A 24,119-nucleotide genomic window follows, 5' to 3' on the forward strand; every position below is an offset into this window, starting at 1 on the left:
GTCTCTTTTCTAAAAAGTGTGGTTTCAAGCTCTCCATCCGAAGCCACTACCTTGACGTCCAGAAAAGTGATAGAATCGTTTGACGAGACTATATTGAATTTGATGTCATTAGATCTTCCATTTAGCCAACAAATGAACTCGTCTAGTGATTGTTGTGTGCCAGTCCAAATTAAGAAAATGTCATCGATAAACCTCATATAGTTGGAAATGTTAGAGACAAACGGGTTATTGTTATATATGAAATTGTTTTCATATAAACCCATGAATAGAACTGCCAGCTCAGGCGCGAAAGGACAACCCATGGCCACGCCTCGTATTTGGTAAAAAAACTCTGAGTCGAAAGAAAAATAATTTTTAGAAAGTGCAAACTTCGCCAAAGACAGGAGGAATTCTGTGGGCACTTGTACTGGTCGTTCTCTTAAATTTAAAAACCACTCTAGGGCCTCCAGAGCTTGATCTTGTGGAATTTGAGTATAGAGTGACACCACGTCCAATGTAACCATCAATTGTGTCCTTTTGTTGAAATGTACGGATGTAATTCTATTCAGGAAAGCCGTGGTGTCTTTCAAATGTGCCGGAACCTGATTGATGAATGGTTTTAGAAAATAGTCGATATATTGAGCCACTGGCTCAATAAGTGATTCACACCCAGAGACTATAGGTCGTCCTGGGGGGTCCAATTCATTTTTGTGGAGTTTGGGTAAAGCATAGAAGACCGGTATCCTTGGATTCATATTTTTCAGGAACAGGCGTTCTTTAGGTCCCACAAAACCTTGTGAAAAGCCTTCCTCTATAATGTGAAATAGTTGGTCTTGTAGTTCTTTAGTTGGGTCTTTTGTGATTTTCCGGTAGCAGGTCACGTCTTCCAATTGGCGGAGTACTTCTTTTTTATATTTATTGACGTCCCAGAGGACCACTGCACCACCTTTGTCTGCCTGCTTCACTACAATAGTTCTATCATTTTGTAGGTCGATAAGGGCATCCTTTTCTTTTTTAGCTAGGTTGAACCTCACAAAGCTTTTTTTGCTTTCCATTGCCTGTATTCCTGATAAGATGGTTCTCTCAAACGTTGCGATTTCCTTGGGAACCTTGGGTCCTGTTGGACAAAAAGTAGATTTCCTCTTTAGTCCGGTGATTTCTGCCGTTCCTCCCTCGGTTGTCTCAGAAAAGAACGTTTTTAAACGGATTTTACGACAGAACTCCATGGTTTCAAGCTTCATTTTGATGAAGTCTGTAGCCCGAGAAGGAACAAAGCTTAGTCCTTTTTGGAGAATTGAAATTTCCGCTGTTGTAAGTATTTTGTCAGACAAATTATAAATTGGTGATGAAGTTAACTCCTGTAATATTGGCGTCGTGTCCTCATTTCCCATGGTTGGGAATATCGTAACCGTCCTCTGCCTTGTCGTTGGCCTCGGCCTAAAAAACGTGCTTCTTGATTGGATGTTTGCGGGTCCTGATTTTGTTGGTTGCCCCTTTGGTTCTGATTGGTCCTAGTTGTTGTATCTGTGGTCTCGCTAGAAGATGATGATGATTCAGAAAAGTTGATAAATCTCTTCCGGGATCTCCCCTGATAGTTTTGGAGATAGTTTCTAGAATCATTGGTAGAATAGAAATCCTTATTAAGGTAGGGGTAAGTAGATTCCAACGAGAAATTCTTTTTGTCCTGCTCAAATTTGTTGCTTTTTTGGATGACCGTGTAATCTTTGAATTCGAGTATTTCTTTCTCCACTTTTTCCAGCAAGGCCTTTGCGTCCGTGAGGTTAGGATTGTTTTTAATCTCGTTTTCAAGGTCCTCAATCTCCTGTAGTTGTGTCAATGAAAGCCTATGGGCTGTCTCCACCGTGAGGACCATAAGGTCCCTGCTGCATTTGGTCTCTATGCAGCTGTAACCTTTCTTATAGATTGGGTCGTCTATAAAAACTACTGGAATGTTACGTATCTGAAGTCCTGATGGAATGGTGCCTTCCTTAAGGTGCTGTAGTAAGAAATGTCCGTGAAGGTCCGTGCGTATTTGTTTTTTACGTAATCTGGTGAGTTTATCCGACTCGTTCTGTGTTTTTGCTGTAACACTTAAGGTGGCCGATGCAAAGACCGGCGGTGCCCGTATCAAATTCTGAATGTGTTCTTCGCTGTAAGCGAAGGCATCATTCTCTGCCATTATAAAAAACAGATGACAAACAAGGGATTGCTAAGACTCAGACACCACAAGACAAACTAAACATTTAACATAAAATTAACCTACTAGAAAAATTACAACTGCAGCAAACAACGATTTTAGAAATAGTGACCCTTTAGATCCCTAAAGGGTGGTGGCTATTTGGCCACTGGAATGAACCTCGCGAGCAACCGCCCGCTCCAACAGTTAGAAAACAACACTGGGTGGTGGCTCAAACTACTCAGCTGAACTGAGCCAAAGATACAAGAAAACAGAACAAACAGTTCAAGCTGAGAATAACTCAACACAATCTTTTTGTAGCTCCTAAAAAGAAATGAAACTGAGAAGGAGGGATTTATGAATTTCCTTATTATTTGATGGAAATAATTCAAATTTATTTTATGATGCAAGAACAATTTTTGCGCAGAACCATTTCTTTTGTTGCGCTGAGGTCATATATACAAAATGTTACAAGGCATATATTACAATAACACATAACTAATATTCCCCTGGAAACACAAAAAGAAAATAAATGTCAACATTCATCAAACACTCATGGCCATTCCACTCATGCATTCACGGCATACATACAAAAACTGTCTAGAACTAGGTCCTTGTGGCGACCTTTCTTTCTTAGTACGATTGATTACATTGCGATTCAAATGTCAAAAAACATTTCATTATTATTTTGCGAAAATGAATATGACAAACATGTTTTTAAACTTCGCATAGGAATACAATTTTATGAAAGCGGTGCGACACAAGGAAATGAAAAATGGTCGACGCGTTTCGAACCCCAGAGTTGTGGGTTCTCCTCAGGACCAACCAATTTCTGTAAGGAACAATGGAAAGGTTTTAGAATATGGAATCGGACTAAGAAAAACTATGAAGCACCAACCGGGCTTGTCAAAACCCACCTTTGCACGGAGAAATCTATCTGCCTTAAATGGATTTTGTTTCCAATGCAGAGGGACCTACACAAGGGAACAAACCAAAACCACCTATATCAGAATTGAAACTTGTCTGCCACACGCTAAACAAAAAACACTTAACCAACAAGAGACTTTAGACCAAGGTAGGTGATGTACGCTCAACTTACTAGAGAAAGGGAACTTTTCCTCTTTTCCGGCTGTCCAAGATTAAATACTTGTGTATCTGAAGGAAGGGAGAATGGACGAAATGAGTACCGTTGACTAGTGTAATCTCATGGAACTGAAAACAACCGTTCAGAAACGCAATCAACGAAGTGGACCGCAGCCCACTGAATGGAGTTTGGAACTTACTTCGATAAGATTTCAGTTTACTTCATGATGTTTATCCCGCGCCGGAATCTAAAAAAACGAGATGGGCTGTGTAAATAATGCGTCGGAGAGTGTCCAACTGAGCAGCACTGCCACCAAGCTACCGCTTTCTACTTGGGAGCAAACCTACTTTTCAAAGTGAAAATTGGACTCCATGCTATCACAAGCTTCAGCGTTCTTATGTGAGACCGGTCTTTTAATATTAGAATTATCAGACTGTGATCTGGAATGTTCCTTCGAAACAAATACTTGTGTCCTCTGTAAATCAATAGGCTCTGATTTGACAATTAGTGGAATGCTGTGCAATTACCTATTCTATAGGCTGCTTCCTTTGAGACACAACTGGTGCCGACACATGACACAAAAATTTGTGGGCCCACCTCTTTCACCATTTTCTAGTGTAGCAAGTGTCACCTACACCATACTTTAATCTTCAGTGATATACTGGAATCTCAATAATCTACAGTAGTTGCATCAGTACAACTGTCTGTTCTTACATTCCTGAAGTAAGCACAAACTGTCGCACATCATCGCCTCCAATTATGTATTCCATCTTTGATACTGTAAATATGGAAGTCTCAACTTTTCATATGCTATAAATTTCAGAAAGAACTAAAACAAGTTAGAACATGAGAAAAGAGATCAGTTTCTGCTACTAGTGTTTTTTTATAGCCCTTTGTTGCTGCTATTTTGCTTTGACCCCTTTTAGAATCATTTTTGTTTTTGAACCACGCTAGATAGTTAAATCAGGCACATTGCTATCGATCTATCTTTATAAATATATATATATATATATATATATATAACAAAATCAATGATTGAAATTAATATTCATATATACATATTCACTAGAACGTTGCCCTATCAATCTGAAGGTGGCAATGTGCGTCACCCTTTTCCTGTTTTTAAAATCCTCATTTGATTCATTTATCAGTTATCATTTATGCATATTTTTCAAAGTGCATGGTTTTGTTTGTGGTTTCATTCACATGTATTCACTGGTGCTTTGGTATAGGTTGACAGTGCATCAATAATTCATACGGTATATATTCCTTCAATATAACTTCTAGAAAGGAAAAGAAATAGGTTTACGCAAATGTGCAAGAATTTATACTTTTTATTACACATACATCATAAGTCGTGATCTCATAATAAGGTTGGGAATCAGTATATAAGATGGATACACAGGCATTTCAGAGGAAAAAGAAGCTTTAGCGTTTCAAGGGAGCGTCGATTGATGGTCACGCGCTAGTGTGATCAGCTATCTGTCTCCTTCTCTGGAGTGGTACAGTATAAATAAAACAGACTAGCCTCGCTTATACATGCTAGGTTGCAGAACGAAAAAATATCTATTATGTTTGACCAAAAGGTATGAACGCTAAAGGCCATTTAGGAAACTTACATAAAGGAATTTGATGCTAATGTAGACATTAACAAGGGTATAAGAACGGAGAAATTCCTGCAGAGGTTGATTCCATCATCGATTTGATTTAATGATTCCTAGCTGATATGTTGCCACTTTTCATTGCTTTTCTCGCATTACCATTTATCATTTTCATAATTATTTTTGGATCTTCAAGAACGCTCATCATTTAATCTGCAGCAAAACTTGGCTTTTATATTCAATAAAAACCTTTAAAAAATGTACAGTAATGCTTTCTCATGCGTCTCTGTATTTTGGGGAAATGTGTTCCAGAACCCACCCTTGTATTCATGGGAGTCTACTACAGGATTGGTTGCCAAGCGATACACATTATCTCCAGGTAACTTGAGGGGGGTGCATGGGTCAAAGCTCGTCTGTCTTCCCATCTCAAGTTGGTCTAAACCTGTGTTTGAAAGAGGGTTTGGAAGTTTAACTGGGCCGTAGTTACAGGAGGATGTCTAAAAAAGTATCAGATTTGCCTTCTCCCTGGAGGGTTCTGCACCAGCCAATACATTCAACTTAACATTTGCAGGTATCCACCCTGGTTCGAGTGCATTGGAGGTCACTAGGTGAAGAAGCTGCTCAGTATAAGCCGTATACTTCAAGATCTCAGCACAGTGCCAGCTCTGTCTGCATTTAGCCCAGTTTGGGACAGGATTAACAAATTGCCCTTTATCACCTGACACTATGGGGCCGATTACAATGTCTGTCCGAAAGCCTCCGACCGACAGTCGGATTCCCCTACACCGCGTCGGAACCCTTCCGACCGACTTGGTCGGAAACAATTCCGGCCGACCGACCACGATGTTCGGGGTCAGAAGGAAAACCGTTTGGTCATTCCGAATCCGTTCTGATGGGTTCTTGAAGACTCAGAGTCGGTCAGAGCCAATTTATACAGCTCTACAGACAGTGTTTCCGACCAACATATTACAATGTCGGATTCAGACAGCCTTTCCAACTCAGTTTGACCAACACAGAAAAGGCTGTAAGAAACTGTCTTTGGGGGTCCCTAGTAGGCCTCCTTCATCCTGAGGCATCCGGTTGGGAGCTGTGGGGATACCCATGGGACCCCCCTTTTTTAAAACCATGCACAGTGTGGCAGGCACCATGGGATGTCTGCGACAGGGTGCAAGGTTTTCCGCAAACCACCCCTTTACCCCATAGGAGTTTGTGTTGTCGGTCGTCAGAACACAGGTTCCAATTGAAGTCAATGGGAGACCTTCTGAACGGTGTTTGTAAGCATGATAATCGATTGTGCGGAACCGCCGACCGGGAGTTGGTCGGAACCAAATCCGACAAGAAGTCAGGCAGAATGTTTCTGCATGACATCGTAATCGGCCCCTATGTTTCAAACCCCAAAGCCACGTGAAATGTATTCATTTGCTTATAACTGAATCCATTGGGTTTACACATCAGTCTGTACTGATTTCTGAGACAAAAGAACTGGAAAAAGCCTATTCTTATTATCTCTAAATTCTATTTAGGGAGCATGAAACGGCTTAGGCCACAAACTTCTGCTTGGCACTAGTTTTTGATATTTTGTATCCTTAGTCTTACCCAATCAAAACTAAATTTGCCCTCCAGTGGTGAATTTCTGGAGGTTTAGTTGTACAAAGCAGCTATTTTGTGGGAAATGTGCTCTCAATAAATGACAATGTTTTATCACTTTATCTACATAAATTGGTTAAAATTATTCTCGAAATGCTGAACTGATCCCCTCTCCATTATGCACCAAACAGGACTGACATGAGGCTCATTTTCTCAGTAAGAGGAGAATAGGACAATCCCCAAACCTTTTGTGGACTAAAGATAAGGTCAGCACCCCACTAGGACAATAATTGCAGCGCCGCTGGAATTCAATAGGCCGCACGTGCTGTATTATATATTTTGCAATAAGCTGCAGAGAACAGGCGCGCCTGTCTGGCATCAATACCTACCACTAAAATCAGCGCTTGTACCCTCACTTAAGGAGCAATTTTTGAAGAGATACTACCACATATTGTGATGTCGTACTTAAGCCGCTGAGGTTCTGAACGGTGAAAAGCATAAAAAGGAGGCTTTGGTCTGCTCTGTGTTGAGAAAACCATTGGGGTCTGGGCAGCACAGTTAGGCTCACTTATTCTTCCTAAGACTCAGAAGTAGGTACAGACGGTGCATCCACCCACATCTGGCCACCAGTATCAGAGGACAGGTTGCACTTAATATGGCTTATGCCACATTTTACCCTTTCCTGCACTAATTTCTAAGTTTGTGGTCACTCTCATTTCTTAGGGCCACCATCGTTCTGTTTGAGAATTCCTAGGATTATGTAACATTTTGGTTTCTCTCATTTCCTTTAAAATGTAGAGATGTTAAAATCCAGCCCTTGACAGGATTGAACCCGTGCACTAATAGCACCAGGCCCTACCAGAATGAGCTATCAATACACATGATGATTTAAGGGCCAAATTGTACTATCTATATCAAACAAGAATTCTCTCTAAATTGCTTGTTCCTTGGCTCCCATGTGAGGTGGTTAGCAGTCACTCCATCAACAGAAGCATGGATGTGGATTTGCAAATGCTTTGTTTTCTTAAATCTGACAGGTGTATTGCTTTTAAGAAAAAGGGTAAGGGTAATGAATGAATTAAAGAAGATTTGAGTCTCACTAACGCTTACTCTCTTTACAAAAAGAGATCACATAGACCTAGGCCCCTGGTGTATCTCTCATCATCCTTCTGCCGAGGGTTGGGATAAGTCAACATTCCACACAAATTACTTGAGGCCACAATTCAGAGGAACGTCCGCACACATCCAGACAGCTGCCAGGCATCAGTGTTCCAGTGATATATTGCACGTTGATGGCAGACAAGCCCCATCTCTCCTGGGGCAAAACAAATTGTGTACCAGTAAAGGAACCCGTAATCATCTAGAGGCACTATGTATCCTCAGGACAGATACATAGCCACAAATAAAATGTGCAATGGCCAAATTCATGGGGAGGATCTGGTTCATTAGGAGGCAGATGCAAAAATGAACTGAGCATATTATTAGATTAAGTATCATTCCTCTCCAAGTATCCTGTCCGCATTCGATATCTTTTGATCGTGTCACTATATGACTCATGTTTAAATTACAGAGAACTTGTTTGTTTGTTTTTTGTCCTCATCACGCAACGTTTTGAGAAATAGAGTGTTAATGGCAAACATGTCCACTTTAAGGAGAAGCTCTTGGGTTATATCTTCCATGACCCTTACCCATCGCTTGGATCATTCCTTACCCAGCGAGAGGATATCCTAACAGCCCAGTCAAAACTCTCCAACGCGGCTTGCCCACTTTGTGTAGATGAACTCTCTATAACCACCATTCAAAACTATTAATGCGCTTAATCATTGGACTTCAGATTGTTGCCAAAATCTCAAAACGCTACAATTTCCGTATCCAGTACTGTTCCCAATCATTCCAAAAAACTAATCTTTTACTATGTGGTCCAGCTTTATCCATTAAGTTTATTCTAAGGACTGAATTCAGCCACTCTTCTATGCTAGGAGAAACTTGCTTGACCCACTTTATACAAATCTCACGTCTGGCAGCTAAAATCAGCAAAAATAGAAAGTTCCTATGTCTTTTAATGAGACTGGACCTCCCATTATCATCCAATTTTACCCCAAACAGAATCAATTGGGCGCTTACTTGAATTTCTTGGAGCGTCTGAGAGGATCTTACCTACATCTTCCCAATAGGATTGAAGGTGCGCGCACTGCCAAAACATATGGATGTCATCAGCTTGCTCCTCGCCACATTTGGGGCAGCATCTAGCACTCCCTTTATTCATTTTCGACAACCTCTTAGGCGTCCAGTATGCTCTGTGCAGAGTAAATAGAAAGTTTTTCTTCAACGGTGCAGATTTGATAACATCCCCAAATGCCGCCACAGATACTTGCCATAGTGCTGAAACATCCAGCGACGGCAGCGCCTTCCCCCAGATCTCATTTGGTAGTGTAAATTCCTCAAGTCCTTCATCAATAAGCGCCCAATACCAGAAGGCTACTTCTTCCTTCTCAAATCTCCCTTGGAGTTTTGCCTCCATCTCTATATTACCTATCCCAACTTTTTTTAATGTTTTGGTCCAGCTCATTAACTGATACTTGAATTTGGATAAACCCCCATTTGTTAAGTCTACCAGGCGGTCCCAATCAACAATGTTAGATCCAGATAATAATTGTCCCCATTCCAGTACTCCGCTTCCTCTCAACGGGACCGATAATACATCCTTTAAACATTCAGGCGTGCCAGGCGAGTCCCAGATAGGGGCATAGTAGCTATAATAAGGGATCTTCCATAAACGCCTTATCTGGACCCACAATTTAACAACAGCTTCCAAGATTTTTAATTTGATTTTCTTAAAGTACTTCATGTGACCAAATTTGTACAAAAAGTGGTCACCCGCCCGACCTGTCATTGTTTGCATGAAAGTTGGAAGGGAGCTGTGTTTTGTAAAAAGTACTCTGACATTCTTAAAATGGAATGCCCTATAATACTGGAATAAGTCCGGGCTGGCAATCCCTCCATGTTCCTGCTTCCTTCTCAATTTCTTCCAAGAGATTCTAGCTCCCTTTGAAGCCCAAATAAAAGTCGTAATTTCGACCTGCATTTTACTGGTCCACTCTTTTTTAAACTCTAAAGGTATTGAGTTAAAAAGGTACGTACATTTAGGCAAGATCATCATTTTAATCAGGTTAGAGCGACCTATGAATGAGAGAGGGAGGCATTTCCATGCATTAAGCAATTTTTTGGATTCTGATTGTACTTTATTAAAGTTTGTTTGAGCAATCTTCTTAACCTCACCCACAATTAGTAATACTAAATATCGTATTTGATGTTTTACCAAGGGATCATTACTCTGAGTATTCCAACCCATCATCTCGGTCTCTTGTTAATTAATTTGATAGCCAGATAAACTTCCAAACTGCTGTAGTGTTGCTGTTATTTCAGGAAGGGAACTCATCAGATCATTAGTGAATAACATCAGGTCGTCAGCATAAAGTGCGACTTTTTTCTCCCAGTTCCTACATCTAAAAGGTATTATAGAAGAGTTGGATCTTAAAGCACAGGCCAGGGGCTCGATATAAAGATTAAACAAAATAGGAGATAACGGACACCCCTGTCTGGTACCTCTTTCTATGTGGAATTTCTCTGTCAAAGACCCATTAACCAGCACACATGAAGTCGGGGAACAATATAACGCTCTTACTGCTCTGATGAAATTACTACCCAGATCATAAGCCTCCAGAGCATTGTGTAAAAAAAAACAATTAACCCTATCAAAGGCCTTAGCTGCATCATAGGTGATGACTGAAAGAGGGAGTTTTTCCTCATCTGCCAGATTTATTGCTGCTATTAGTTTGTGTGTAAGTTCCTGGATCTGTCTTCCTGCTTTTAGTAAAATACATATAGTGGCTTCACTCCATGATTTAGGAGGTAACTGTCCTCTTATAAAGATGTCATTAAAAAAGTTCGTAAGTTCAGGAACAAGTTCTTCTCTCAAGACCTTCTAAAGCTCGTTGGGCAAGGCGTTAGCCCCAGCGGCCTTAGCTTTTTTTTAGGGATTTAATTACCTCATTAACTTCAAATTGAGTAAATTCAGCATTCATTTATTTCCTTTGCTCCTCCGACAAGGTTTGCTTAACCCAGCGATTAAGATATTCTTGAGTTAGGTCCTCACAATTATTCATATCCTCTTTATATAAGCCCTTTTAATGGCTGCCTCCTCCGTGAAGGGATGACTCATGTTCGCCTCTTGGATATTTGGGGCCATATGTACGTAGCCTAATACCGGTCGGTAACGGCCGATTTTCGGTAATTATACCGTTACCGACCGGTATTTAGGCTTTTGATATGTAGGGGGCTCATTTCTGTATTCGGTAATTTACCGAATCGGTAATTTTACCGATTCGGTAAATACCGAATACAGAAATGGGATGTAGGGGGAGTGTGTGGTGGGTGTGGGGATTCGTTATTTACCACCAACTGAAAGTTGGTGGTAAATGACAAATGACTCAGTAAATGCATTTTTGGGCCCTTAGATGTGTGCAATGTGGCAGACACACATGCCCTCAGGGCATGTATGTGTGCCACATGTCCACACATGCAGAAATCAGGGGTGCAACAGGGTGTCAATGTGACACCCTGCCACCCTTGATTGAGCTCCCCCATTACCGATTCGGTATTTACCGATTCGGTAATGGTAACTGGCTTCCCATTGATTCCTATGGGCCTCCTGGACCATAGGAATCAATGAGCTACAGGTTGCCATTACCGAATCGGTAAATACCGACTCTAAAATACCGACACTTACCGAATCGGTATTTTTTTTACCTACATTACATTTACCGATTCATAAATACCGAATCGGTAAAATTCGGTATTTAAGAATCGGTAAATGTAATTTACCTACATAAGGCCCTTGGTATCTTATTCAGGTCCGTTTTTGTTTTCCAAGCCAGAAGCTTTCCGCACCCCTCACCATACTGGTAGTGAGCCAGTTTACTGACCTCCCATTTCTTCTGGATTAGAGTATCTAATATATTAACCAAGTTGTTTTTTTCCTTGATGAGTTCCCTCCTAAAAACATCCACCTTCACAGCCGAAGTTTCTTTAGTAATACACTTTTCTAATCTATGAATTTAATTCCCTACGCTTTCCAACTCCTCCTTATTCAGTTTGTTTATATGAGCTGATATACTAATCAACTTCCCCCTAAGTACCGCCTTGAAGGCCTCCCACCAATTCTGACTAGAGGTCTGATCCGAGTTTAGGTAGAAATAGGATGCTGTTTCTTCTTTAAGAGCCTCGATTACTTTAACATCCAGAAGTAAGGTTTTATCTAGAGTCCACCTTGAACGATTGTAGTGAGTATGTAGTTCAAGCTCCATTAAAACTGCAGAGTGGTCAGATAAGTGTTCAGGAAGATGGACAACCTCTTTTACTTCCCCTGTTAATGATTTATCAATTAAAACGTAATCAATTCTGGAGGAGTGTCCCAATTTCTTGTTCTTAAAGGTAAACAAGTGATCTTTATTACCCTTACTTCTCCAAATATCTGTTAATCCTAGGTCTTCAAGATACATTTTAAGCCATCTCCTCATTTTTACCAGAGTCTGTGCTTTTTTTGGAGGACTCCTGTCTATTTCGGGGTTCAATAATATATTAAAGTCTCCGCCCAGAATGATGTGTCCAGGGGCTTCCAAAAGTTGCGCATAGAGAGCCTGCACTGCTGAAGGGTCGTCAACATTAGGTCCATAATACCCTGCTATAACTAGGGATCTACCACTTAAATAGATATTTCCAACAATCCATCTCCCTTTTATATCGGATTTATAGGAGACTAGAGTAGCTTTTGTTGATTTCTTGAAGATAATAATTACCCCCTTAACACAGCAGGTTTGCTCAGTGCAAATATAGAAGTCCACCCAGCTTTTAGTTTTCATTATGGCTTTCCATTCCGATTTTAGAAGGTGAGTTTCTTAAAGGATTATTATATCCCAATCCTTACATTTAAGATAGTCAAGAATCCTTTGCCTTCTTGCTCTAACCCTCAAGCCATTCACGTTCCATGTAAGGACTTTAGTTCTCATAATTCAAAATGGTAAGTTCACTTTTTCTTTTAACTTGCATGATTCGGACAAAATTATTATTTTTTTTCCCCATAATGCTCCCACATCATATGTGCAATAATTAAACAAAACCCCCCAGCTGAATCTCCCCGCTCTCCCCCTCCCACAGAGAACCCTCCCTTTATTCATTGGCAGATCTTCTCTGCCTATTTGAGATCCCTGCTCTGGGCAATTTTAAACTTTATGTGCCTTAATCGTGCTTATCAATGCCTCTACCTCTTGGGATTCCTTCAAATTATACATGTGGTTATCCCACATAATTCTCAGGAGTGCCGGAAACTTCATTTGAACATTTGCTCCCAGGGATTTTAATTCCTGCATGTATTGGCCTAAATGCCACTGGCGGTCCTGTGTTGTCTTAGAAATATCCGATCTTACTCGGAATGACCAATCTCCCTTTTTATGGGAACCCGCAGATATTGCCTCTTTTAGAATCCTCTCCTTGAGGGCATAGAACTTAAAATTAACCAGGATCTTTCTAGGATTCAGCCTATTTTTGTTTTTCACAAAAGGATCTCTATGTACCCTCTGTATATCGTCCGAGAGGACATCAATTTTAATCCAAGGAAAAAATTCCTTCAAGAGATGTACTACAAATTCTTTTATGTCCCCAGCCTCCTGACCTTCTGGAATATTTAAAAGTCTCAGGTTATTTCGCCTAGCCTGGTTTTCAAGAGACTCGATTTTTCCTCTTAAATCCCTCTCGCTAATTTTCAGGCTCCCCGTTGCTTTTTCATTAGTAGTGAGTCGTTTATCTAGCTCTTCCATATTGGACTCCAGAGTAGTAACTCTTTCCATTATTGTGTTTATTTTGGTCTCCAGTGCCTCACAGACCCCTTGAATTCTAAGCTGTTTTTTTTCGGATATGGCAAAACTAGATCTCATCTCCGTGATCAGGATTTCCATTAAATGGTCGGACGTTTTAACCCCTTCTTTTGGTTTAACAGGCCTACCATTTTCTGCTACAACCTCCGGTGGAGTACATAAACCATTTAACAGCTCTTCAATTTCACCATCCTGCTCAGAGACTACCAGTTCTTTAAAACGGTTGGGGCTATGAGGAATACCTGCCGTTAGGTCTTTCCCGGCCATTTCAGACTGAGGTAAGCTTCCCTTTGTATAGATAATATTGCCCTGCTCCTCTGGAATCACCTCTTTGGGGAGGGTATGTTTTACCTTAAAATATGTACGAAGGGAAGGCGTAATTTTGACCTTTTTTGTTGCGGCTTTAGGACGTATGGAAACAATATTAGGCTCCATTGTTTGTAACGGAGACAGTATTTTAACTTTTTCTTTAGTTTCTTTCTTTTCCCTATACAGTGTCTCCGTGTTTAAAGGGTTTCCTAGAAAGTTCCTGCTTCTTAGGCTGTATCTTATGCCTCTCTTCGGTGGCTCAATATTTGTAGTATCAGTATTTGTTTTCCTAAGTTCCCCCAAGTCCTTACTTAGCGCCAACTCCTGAGGTTTTGTTACGGTGTACACAGATTTTGCCTCCAGCCTTTCACTTACTTGAATATCCTGGTGTTTCCTCCCTGTTCTTTCCAGATAGATGTTCCGCCTTTTTTCTAAGGAGGCTTTAGCTCTGCTTCCTTCCGTTCGTTCTCCAGTGCCTGCCAAATCACTTTCCCCAGCAATCCCTTTGCTGCTGGGGCTGAGAGTGACCTTTGCTCTATAGGAAACTCTCGCAGCAGCTTCCCTGTTCTGGCGAAGTACCGCCCCCGCCTTTGCCCAAACCGAAACTGCAAGTCTTGCCGAATTGACGGGCTTAGCGGTAGTCAGAAGGCTCCCTGCAACACCCCCAGCAGTGCCCTGTTCCAACGAGGATCGCCCGACCACGCCCTCAGGGAAACGGGACATCAAAGAAGCCGAAGCAACGGCCGGCAAATTCCGCACGCCCCGCTCTCCTCAAGAACCATGGAGCAGTTCAACCGTCGAAGCAGCGCGGCGGCTTCTCTACGCTTCTTCCAGCTTCTTCAAGCTCCCGCACCGACATCGGCCCCCACAGAGGTAGATTTCCTAAATTACTTATGCATTATTGAAATTATAGCGCTTGCCTGCCCATCTCCGCAGGGAGCTCCCGTCTGGCGTTTCCTATCCGGTCGCCATGTTCTCCCCTAAATTACAGAGAACTTGTGCAATATCGTATTCCTGCTAATTATGCACCAGCACTTTATGTATTTTTATGGCTACAAATATTTTTTTATGTGCTTTTAGCTTTCATGGCTTTATTATCTTGGAGCCGGCTTTTTTAACTTGTTCTTTAGTTATTAATGGCTCAGTTTTTATTATGTTTTCATGTTGTATAAATAATGTCATCTAGCTTGGCTTACAATTTCTATTATGAAAATCTTGTCTTAACTACTATACTTTATTGTATGCCTATGCACTTTGATGGTCTTAACGACCGAATAAAGTCTGATGATGATGTACCAGTAATGCTCAGTCATTAACAGGAGGCTAGAGGCTTAGCTTGGCCATATTGCAATTACTCACCTGATGGACCATATGTAGAATAGGCATGGATCAGTCTGAGGCCAGAGAGGCCCAAAAATCCTTAATGGAAACATGAATTACCTAAGATGGGAAGATGTAAATAGGTCAGTTTAAGTCTGTGGACTGTAGGATCTTCTAAATGAACAATAGGAGTCCATTCCACAGAATAAGGGTGGGGTGTCTGAGTTGGGGAGGAATCTGCAGTAAGATAGTCTATACCACAATTGGCTTTACCAAAGGTAATTAACTTGTTCTTCTGATAAGGATTTCTAACCACAGATTCATTAAGTTTTGTAGATACTAAATCAGTACCTCTCCAGGTGGTGGGTCTGTGGAATGGCACAGACCAAGAAATCCTCATGGCAGATTGGGCAAAGTCCCTGTCCAACCAGACCCATCTGTCTAGGCGGTAATGCTTTGTGAATGTTTAGAGTGATGCAGATGTGGCAGCCTGGCATATGTCCAGGACTAGCACAACACAAGCCACCTCAGGGGTAGCAGCCTTTGCTCTCATGCAATGGCTAAGCCTTATCAGATATTAATACACAAAACAATTCATTGAGAAATTGGCCTTTTCTTCTTCGCTTTACCCTTTTCTACATTAGAGTAGCCCATAAAGTTCATCATCCAGCTGAGGACCCTCTTATGGTCAAGATGGGGGATTCATGCATCCATACAGGGATGAGGTTGAGCAAGGTGATGGATTGCTGTTAGACCTGTCATCCTTAGAGTGGTCTTACACTGATCTTTTTGCTTTTTACCTCCACATTTTCCTGTATCTTTTTGTTGGCCCAACGACTGAGCACTTTACCTCTGCTAATCAGTGCTAAAGTGCATGCGCTTCTTCCCTAAATGTGTGTTACTGGTGTATACTTGATTGACATTTAATTGTAAGTCCCTAGTAAAGAGGTAAATCATATACCCAGAACCTGTAGGTTAAATGCTACTACTGGGCTGCAGCACTGATTGTGTCACTCACCTCCAGCAAGAGAAATCTCTGCCAGAGACCAGAGTCATCTGATCACCACCTCTCTCGGAAGGCCTCCCCAACCCATTAATGATGACATCTGTCACGATTGTTAACTCTGGATGGGTTAAGGAGAGAGGTCTGCTGCTGGTCCAATTGCTGTTGAGCATCTACCATTGCAGATATTTTGCAGTCTTTTCCAACACCATGATGTAATCAGGCAGGTTCCTTTGGTGCTGAACCAATGGAGACTTCATATCCCACTGCAAAGCTTGCATGTTTCTATGTGGCGTGTTCCATGAGCAAGATCAGGATATCAAGAGGACCAGAAGAATCAGAGACACTCTCACTGAGACCTGCTAAAGTTTGACACATCGGGATCAGACCCCCAATATCCTGGGCTTACTGAGGCTGAGAGAAGACTGGGAACAGCACTGTTTACAGGATAGATTCGAAGAAGATGTGCCATTGCGAAGGAGTCAGGTGTGACTTCAGCATATTGATGGAAAAGATCAATGTTGCCAACATGTCACCCATCCTCTGGATGTGGCTGTCGACTGTTTGAGGCAAGCCTACCTTTAGATTGCAAGGACTTCAGGGAGGGCAAAAGTAACTTTCTAGCAGTCCTGTTTTCAAAATATTTATTACAAATCATTCTTCGCCAGTTAATTGAGCTTGAAATAAATATTTCAAAAAGTCTCAAAAGGTAGTTTGTAGTTGTTTTCTAGCTGGAGAGAACAGTTATTAAACCCCATATTGCATCCCAATTTTTTCCTATGGAACAGCCAACCATGCTACAGTGAAAATAGCTTTTAGGAACTTTTTACTGTAAGGACATGTTTAACAATAATATTTTAAATGTCCTACTTTTAAATACCATGCACAGTGCCTTTTGGGCAAATAAGGCTTTAAGAGTGACATTAATATTTCAAAGGAAAGGTTACAGCCCATCAAATAGGGGTCGTTTTGATAGGTCGAATATACAGCAGTGAAGAACTGCACAGCCAGGCTACAATGGTAGGCCTTGAAGACATGTTTTACAGTACCACTGCAGTGAATGGCATAATAAGTGCTGCAGTCCACGCATAGCTTTTAATTTACATGCCCTGGCTACACTAGGGACAATAGTCCAGGGATTTATAGGCAAATAAAATAAACCAAGCTGGTGTATATCAATATTACCATGCTAAAAGGAGGAACACAAGTACTTTACCACTGGTCAGCAAAGTTAAAATAAACAGTTCTATAGCCAGTAAAAATAGGGTTCATTACAAAGGAAAGCAAATCCAGGGTGACCCATCACAAATGGAAAATGTCCAATAGTACAAATGATCCTTCATAAAACCAACAAGCGTTGGCAAGCCCATAGTTAGTATGAGTTATTTTGCAGTTGAATCATACAATAAATGATACGAATGCAGGGAATATAACCCAGCTGCACATTATAAAAAAATGCAAATCACTGAGGAGCTATATGCCAAATAGAGGCACAAGAACACAAGTTGAGTGCATTTTTACAAGGTTGGGTAACACAACTTCGAGGGGGCTTGCAACATCCTCCTAAATTTATAGTTGTGGGTATTGTATCCCTCATAATAAGCGGTATTTTCCACTCACCACAGAATGTTTACAATATCCCAGGTCAGGCATGAGTACTTTATTCAGTCCTATATTTTTCTTTGCATACTCAGACTTGTAGTTTCTTTACAGGTGATTTGCAGGCCCCGAAAATAGACAACACTGCTGCTTTCCCAGTTGAAAGGTTAATGTGGACCTGGCTGGACTGTTGGATGATGCAGCTCTAAATGGGAAGAGGCAGAAAGTGGTTGGACAGAAGGCATCTGTATTTACTACATGGAGAAACCTTTTTTGCTAATGATAACTGAAAGGGATCCCTCTTCCAATGAGATTGCGGAAGTGGGCTGAGGGAAGGCCAGTATTAGTGGCACAAAGGGTAGGACGCCAAGTGACATCAGTAGTCGCTTACAACAAATTATGACACTTAAGCAGTGATGTAATTTTTCTTTTGGGGTAGCATTCAGACATCATGGACGACTGGTAAGTTCACTTTTTCATTTATTTCTATTAAAACCAAGAGCATGGTTTCACAAAATGTAAGAAGTAAGTAACTGTGTGCCAAGGTCCTTTTCTAGTAATAGTTTATTCTAAAAAATTCATCTTTGATATATAATATAAACTAAGACTAGACTTTAAAGAGAGAGGGCTTCATGCCACAGATTCAGGACCAAGCCCATGCTGAACCATATCATTTTATTTTGCTGAAGGCTGCAGGGAGTTGTGCTTAGCCTTCACTCTATGAGTTATCAGCCTTTCTTTCGACGCAAATGAGAATAGAAGACGCTTCACTGAACATTGGCTTGATTGTTAAGGGGGGTATGCAGGTGCGATTCATCTTTGAAACTCAAATGAGGCCCTTTCTTTGGTATTAAGGTAAGTTTAGCTAGCCAAAGAAGTGAGGGTGGGATTGTAAATATTGACATAAAGAAACCTTTATGCATTAATTCATGTTACTATATTTTTTGCTGTTCACAATTTTGGTGAACATCGTAGCTGTCTTGTTGATCTTTTTATTAGTCCACATTCATATCACATCTATCAAGATAGGATTTTGGTGTAATAAAATAATTCTTTAAACTATATTCCTTGTTTACTAGTGTCTTTGAGTTTGCCTCTCAATGATGAAAAAGGATTTGGTTTCCTATAATTATCCACTAACTAAAATGAATATATTGAATCAGACTTTATCATCATGTGGCAATGATAAATAACATGAATAAATGTGCACTTTGTGTTACAACATTTACACCTAATAAACATACATAATTCAGACGTGGGGAATACCAGAGTGAAAAAACAATCAAAATGCCATCATAGGATCACCACTTTACAAAACATTCTTAGAAACAAATTGCGAAAAGAGGTGTGCCCATTCATACCATACCTTTTGTTTTTTGCAAAGGTAGATCTTTGATCAAAATAGGTTTGTGCTATTTAAAATAAAAATTTTTATATGGAGTACAATATGTCTTGTTTTTTGGTCTTCAAAATGTAATTGTAGCTCACTGTTTGATTTTCCAATGTGCGCAAGATCACCAAGTATGTATTTTGTAGGCGGGGAATAACCTTAAGACAAAGATAGAGGAGAATACCAACATGGGAACATGTTCCAAAACAAACTAGTATAGACCTGCCTGAGAAAAACTTCCAGGGACCAGCACTCTATGAAAATAAAAACTAGATTAAAACCAGTGAAACAGGTTTACATGCAGCTTATGGACTATAAAATCCAGAGAATGTGAATAACTCCTATAGGGAGATCAATGTATTTAGATAGAATGCATCAGTGTTCACAAAAATTAGCATGGTCATTTGTGACTTGTAATTGTACAATACTTTGCAAGAAAGGCACATGCACATTTGAAATTATTTTTATTAGGAACGCATTCATTAAATGTTTATTACACAGTATAAAATCATTTTAATGGAAGAATTGTGTTTGCTAAAGACTACAAACTTAGGTTTCAGCTAGAGATTAAAAACACTATTCATGCTTCAGAGAGGTTAAAAAGAATACCCTAGAATTTACAAGCATATCAAATACAAAATGATTTTGTCACTGAATGCCTACTCTTAGAAAAGTGCTGCTTTTACATACTGTCATTTGGAAACCAAGGGCCTTATTTAGAGTCTGGCGGACAGGATACTATAACACAAATGTGGCAGATGATGTATCTGCTGTAATTACAAGTGCATTATAGCCTGGGGCACTTGTAATACAGTAGAGGGGATAGCTGTCAACAGAGTATTCAGTTCGACACAACTCTTAGTCTAGAATGTTGCTAGTAGGAGTTTGACCATACAAACTGAAGGCAATTTGCATCATTACCCAGCTGGTTGATAATGCATTAAATTTGTTTTGAGAAAGATACAGGATTGTTGAATGCAGCCCATTGCTATCCTGAGGTACAGGTGTGTTTTCACAAGAACACTTTGTATAGGACCAGTGCAATTTCAGACACTCCCAAGGATAGTCTGTCAGATCAAGTAAAAAAAGGTTATCTAGTATCATAATTACTTTCTGATCCACAAAAGCGATCCAAAGAGCAGATCTGATTTAATTTAATGGATTTTTGTTGGAGAAGTATGAATATTGGCCGGTTAAGTGCAAGCACGTTCTAGTCACTATCTGACAAACAATCCTTTTAGATAAAATGATATTACGCCCTCCCCCGCCAACGGAACTACCTTTCCCAGAAATATAGTGAAAGTAAGAAAAATCTTCCAGGTAATGAAAAGGTTTCTACAATCTTTCTTCTGGGTAAAGGTATTTACATTAGCCTTTAATGCTTCAAAAATTAATCTTGTAAATGGCCTTCTTTGACTATAGTTTAAAAAAAGAACACTAGTGCCACAGTTCATATGTGGACTTCTAATGTGAGTAAGTTGTACAGACTTATTAAAATGGCGGATTATAAAAAAACACCACTAATTTTATGGCTTCCATTACAACTTAAAGGCACAAAATGTTTGAACAGACGAGAGTCGTTTTCAAAATCATGGCATAGGATGGAAGTGTGCAATATTACAGTAACAATGGAAGGCCCTAGTGGACTGCATACTAAGTCAAATGCCGAATAGAAGGGCAAACACCACTGTCATGCTCACCCATCAAAGGTACACTGAAGAACTCAGGAGGCACGTGCACTGCATTCACAAAACCGACACAAATATAGATTTCTAGCTTAGGATTATGAGACAAGGACACAGTTTAGAGTGAATCCCTCACCCATGTAGCTTCTCTCGGTTAGTAAAGTCTATTCACTCAAAGCACTGACTACATTCTGCCTCTAGCGGCACCACTGGCGATCTATCCTGCCAGAATAACAGCTCGAATAAAATTTACGGCAGTTTTCAGAATGAGAAACCTAATCTAGTTGTGAATTTTCATTTCGTGCAGTGACACTTGAGTGTTCACGATTAACATACATAAGATTTAAATAATGTTTTATAAACAATCATACAAATCAGTCATGAGAGTCGCTAAAGTATACATGCACATAATTCAAGACAGTGAAGCCAAGATTTACAGTATAAGCATGAATAACAATAAGAATGATGAACATCATAAGAAGTGATTCTCAAAAGAAAAAGAAACGTTAAAAAAAACAGACATAGGAACATGTCAGTGGAGGCAGAACAATTACACATGTGCCAGAACAGTTTTCCATTGTGTGCGGTTTTCCACAAACAGGAGGTTGCAATATCTGCTGCTGCTAAAGTGATTTGGACAGGAGATGTATGGTTTCAAAAATATTGTCGCTGTTTTCTGGAAGAAATTCTACGGTACTCTTCTTTGGAGTCCTCCATTACCCTTCTGATGTGTAAAACCGATACATGAAGACCACAGTGATGGCTGATATGGCTGGAATCACCCAATTAGTCCACCAGCTAGAAGAGAACACAAGAACGTAGATTTCAAGTTACAATTGTCCCTTCTAAGTTAAGTAATGTGTTTCATCCACCAACTTGCATGTATTATTACACTTTATGATTGCATGTGGTTTTTATGGTTAGATAGTGCCCATATTGCGGTTCTTTCTTTCTTGTTATTCTCTTATTTCTGTATCTTCTGCAAAAATTTCCATTAAAATGTATTGAAATAAAAAAAATGTACTAGGGAATCTCCATTTCAGATGAGAGTACTCAATTCTAGGATCCACAATATGCAATAATGTAACTCATGTCATCTTTTTGGTAGGAGATATAGATATGACCCACTTCATGATTCAAGACAAGACTTTTTTTTTTTTTTTAGCCCTGCACCACGCCTTCTCCACCCAGCATTTTTGTGGATGGAAGGCATTGAACATGCAAAACATAAAAATGAGATTTTGTAGCGAAATAGCTAGTGAATGAAATTCAATATCACCATCAAGCGAAAATATTTGGCCAAAGTAAAGAAAAGGATAATGTTACTTACCCAGTAAGCATCTGTTCTTGGCATATAGAGCTGTAGATTCACATGCTTTACATATTGCCGCCATCTAGTTTTGGGTCCGGATGTTTGCAAATTGTTTTCCTGCAAAGAAGTCTTTCCAGTCACAAGGTAAGGGGACTCCTCCTTTCCGTGATAGTGCGCAAGGCCATCAACTTCATTGTTAGATTGGTTTCCCGTAAGAGGGTGAGAATGGAGTAAGTGAGTGTAGTAATGAGATGTCCATGCGTATGTAATGTAAATAAGGAGAACTGCAACAACTACAGCTGACCGGGGAGGTGGGAGGGCGCATGTGAATCTACAGCTCTACATCCCAAGAACAAATGCTTACTGGGTATGAAACTTAATCCGTTCGAAGCATGTGTACTTTAGATAATACTGCTATATAGTCTATGCAAAGCATGAGTCTCCCAAAGCGGTGGCTAACCAGTAGTTGTTGCAGTTTTTTGAAAAAGTGTTTTTAGCACTGCTTGGCCTACATTTGCTTGTTGCCCTGCTAAAACATCCACACACGATAGTGTATGGTAAACGTTTGAGGTGTAGAGCATGTTGCTGCTTTACATATGTCGGCCATAGGAATGTTACCTTAAAAGGCCATAGATGCTCCTATTTTACGAGAGGAATGCGCTCTAGGGGGTATAGATAAAGTTAGTTTTGCTTTTGCATAGCAAGTTTAAATGCGTTAAAAATCCATCTTGAAATGCTAGATTTACAGATAGGATTGTGTTTGTGAGGTGGTTCAAATGCAACAAAGAGTTGCTTTGTTTAACGAAAATCTTTTGTTTTGTCCATATAATACAGTAACGCTCTCCTGACATCAAATGTGTCAAGAGCTAGTTCTGCTACAGAAATAGGTTGAGGGAAGAACACAGGTAACTCAGCTGATTGGTTAAGATGAAAAGTAGATAACATTTTAGGGACGAATTTTGGGTTTGTGCGAAGAACTAATCTATCTTTATGAAGCTGAAAGAAGGATTCTTCTAGGGTTAAGGCCTGTAGCTCACCAACTCTCCTTAATGAAGTGACTGCAATGAGAAAGGCAACTTTCCATAAAAGGAACTGTAAGGGACAATTGTTTAATGGCTCAAAGGGAGGACCCATGAGTCCTGTAAGTACAATGTTGAGATTCCATATCGATGCTAGAGGTATTCTGGGTGGTATCACTCTTTTTAAGCCTTCCATAATGGCTTTAATCACAAAACGGACTTTGAACAAAGATAAATGCTGTCTGTTTTGTAGATATGCAGCCACTGCTGCAAGGTGCAATCGAATAAATGTGTACGCTAAATTTGATTGCTGTAGGTGCAGAAGATAAACAATATTTTGAACATAAGTATCTAAAGGATTAATTTTGTTGCTATTACAATAAATACCAAATAGTTTCAATTTTGCTGCATAACAAGCTCTGGTAGTGGGCTTCCTTGCTTCTTTTAGAATAGTCATACAGTCTGGTGGCAAATATAAGCATTCAGACTCTATGACTCCATGAGCCAAATCGCTAGGTTGAGCTCCTTGGGGTTTGGGTGTCTGATTTCTCCATGGTTCAGAGTGATAAGGCTGGGACTGAGGTGTAGCTTTTGATGTGGAACTATTGAGAGTTCCAGAAGCGTGGTGTTCCATGGCTGATAGGCCCAGGTGGGAGCTACTAAAATCAGTGAGAGTGATGTTTGCGTGAGCTTTGGAACCAGAAACAGAAGGAGTGGGAGAGGCGGAAAAGCATAGGCAAATATATTTGAACAATTGATCCACAGGGTATTGAGTTTGGATGGAGGGTGTGGGAACATGGAGGCGCAGTTTGGGCATTTTGCATTGTCCACTGTGGCAAACAGATATATTTGTGGAAATCCCCATTTTTGAAAGTATGGAAGGAGAACTTCCGGATGAAGTTCCCACTCGTGTATTTGCTTTCTCCTTCTGCTGAGGTGATCAGCAATTTAATTGTTGACTCCTGGGAGGTGTTCTGCCAGAAGATGAATTTTGTGATGAATTGCCCAGTTCCAGATGGTCCGAGAGAGGTGTGACAGCTGGAGTGTGTGTGTCCCCCTCTGTTTTTGTATATAGTACATGGCTGTCATGTTGTCCTTGCAGACCAAGACAACCTTGTGTATG

General features: G+C 40.3%; 1 protein-coding gene across 1 annotated transcript in view; it reads right to left on the reverse strand.

Moving 5' to 3' along the window:
- Nucleotides 1–19,427: 19,427 nt before the first annotated feature.
- The window catches only part of CYB5A (cytochrome b5 type A), a 133,045-nt gene continuing 128,353 nt past the window's right edge, over nucleotides 19,428–24,119 (reverse strand). Inside the window, exon 5 of the mRNA XM_085606940.1 lies at nucleotides 19,428–21,463. Within this exon, the coding sequence (XP_085463066.1) occupies nucleotides 21,382–21,463 (82 nt within the window). The 3' untranslated portion in view covers nucleotides 19,428–21,381. The remainder of the gene's footprint in view (nucleotides 21,464–24,119) is intronic.

The sequence above is a fragment of the Triturus cristatus genome, chromosome 5_2 (assembly GCF_964204655.1).
Source record: "Triturus cristatus chromosome 5_2, aTriCri1.1, whole genome shotgun sequence".
Taxonomy (NCBI): domain Eukaryota; kingdom Metazoa; phylum Chordata; class Amphibia; order Caudata; family Salamandridae; genus Triturus; species Triturus cristatus.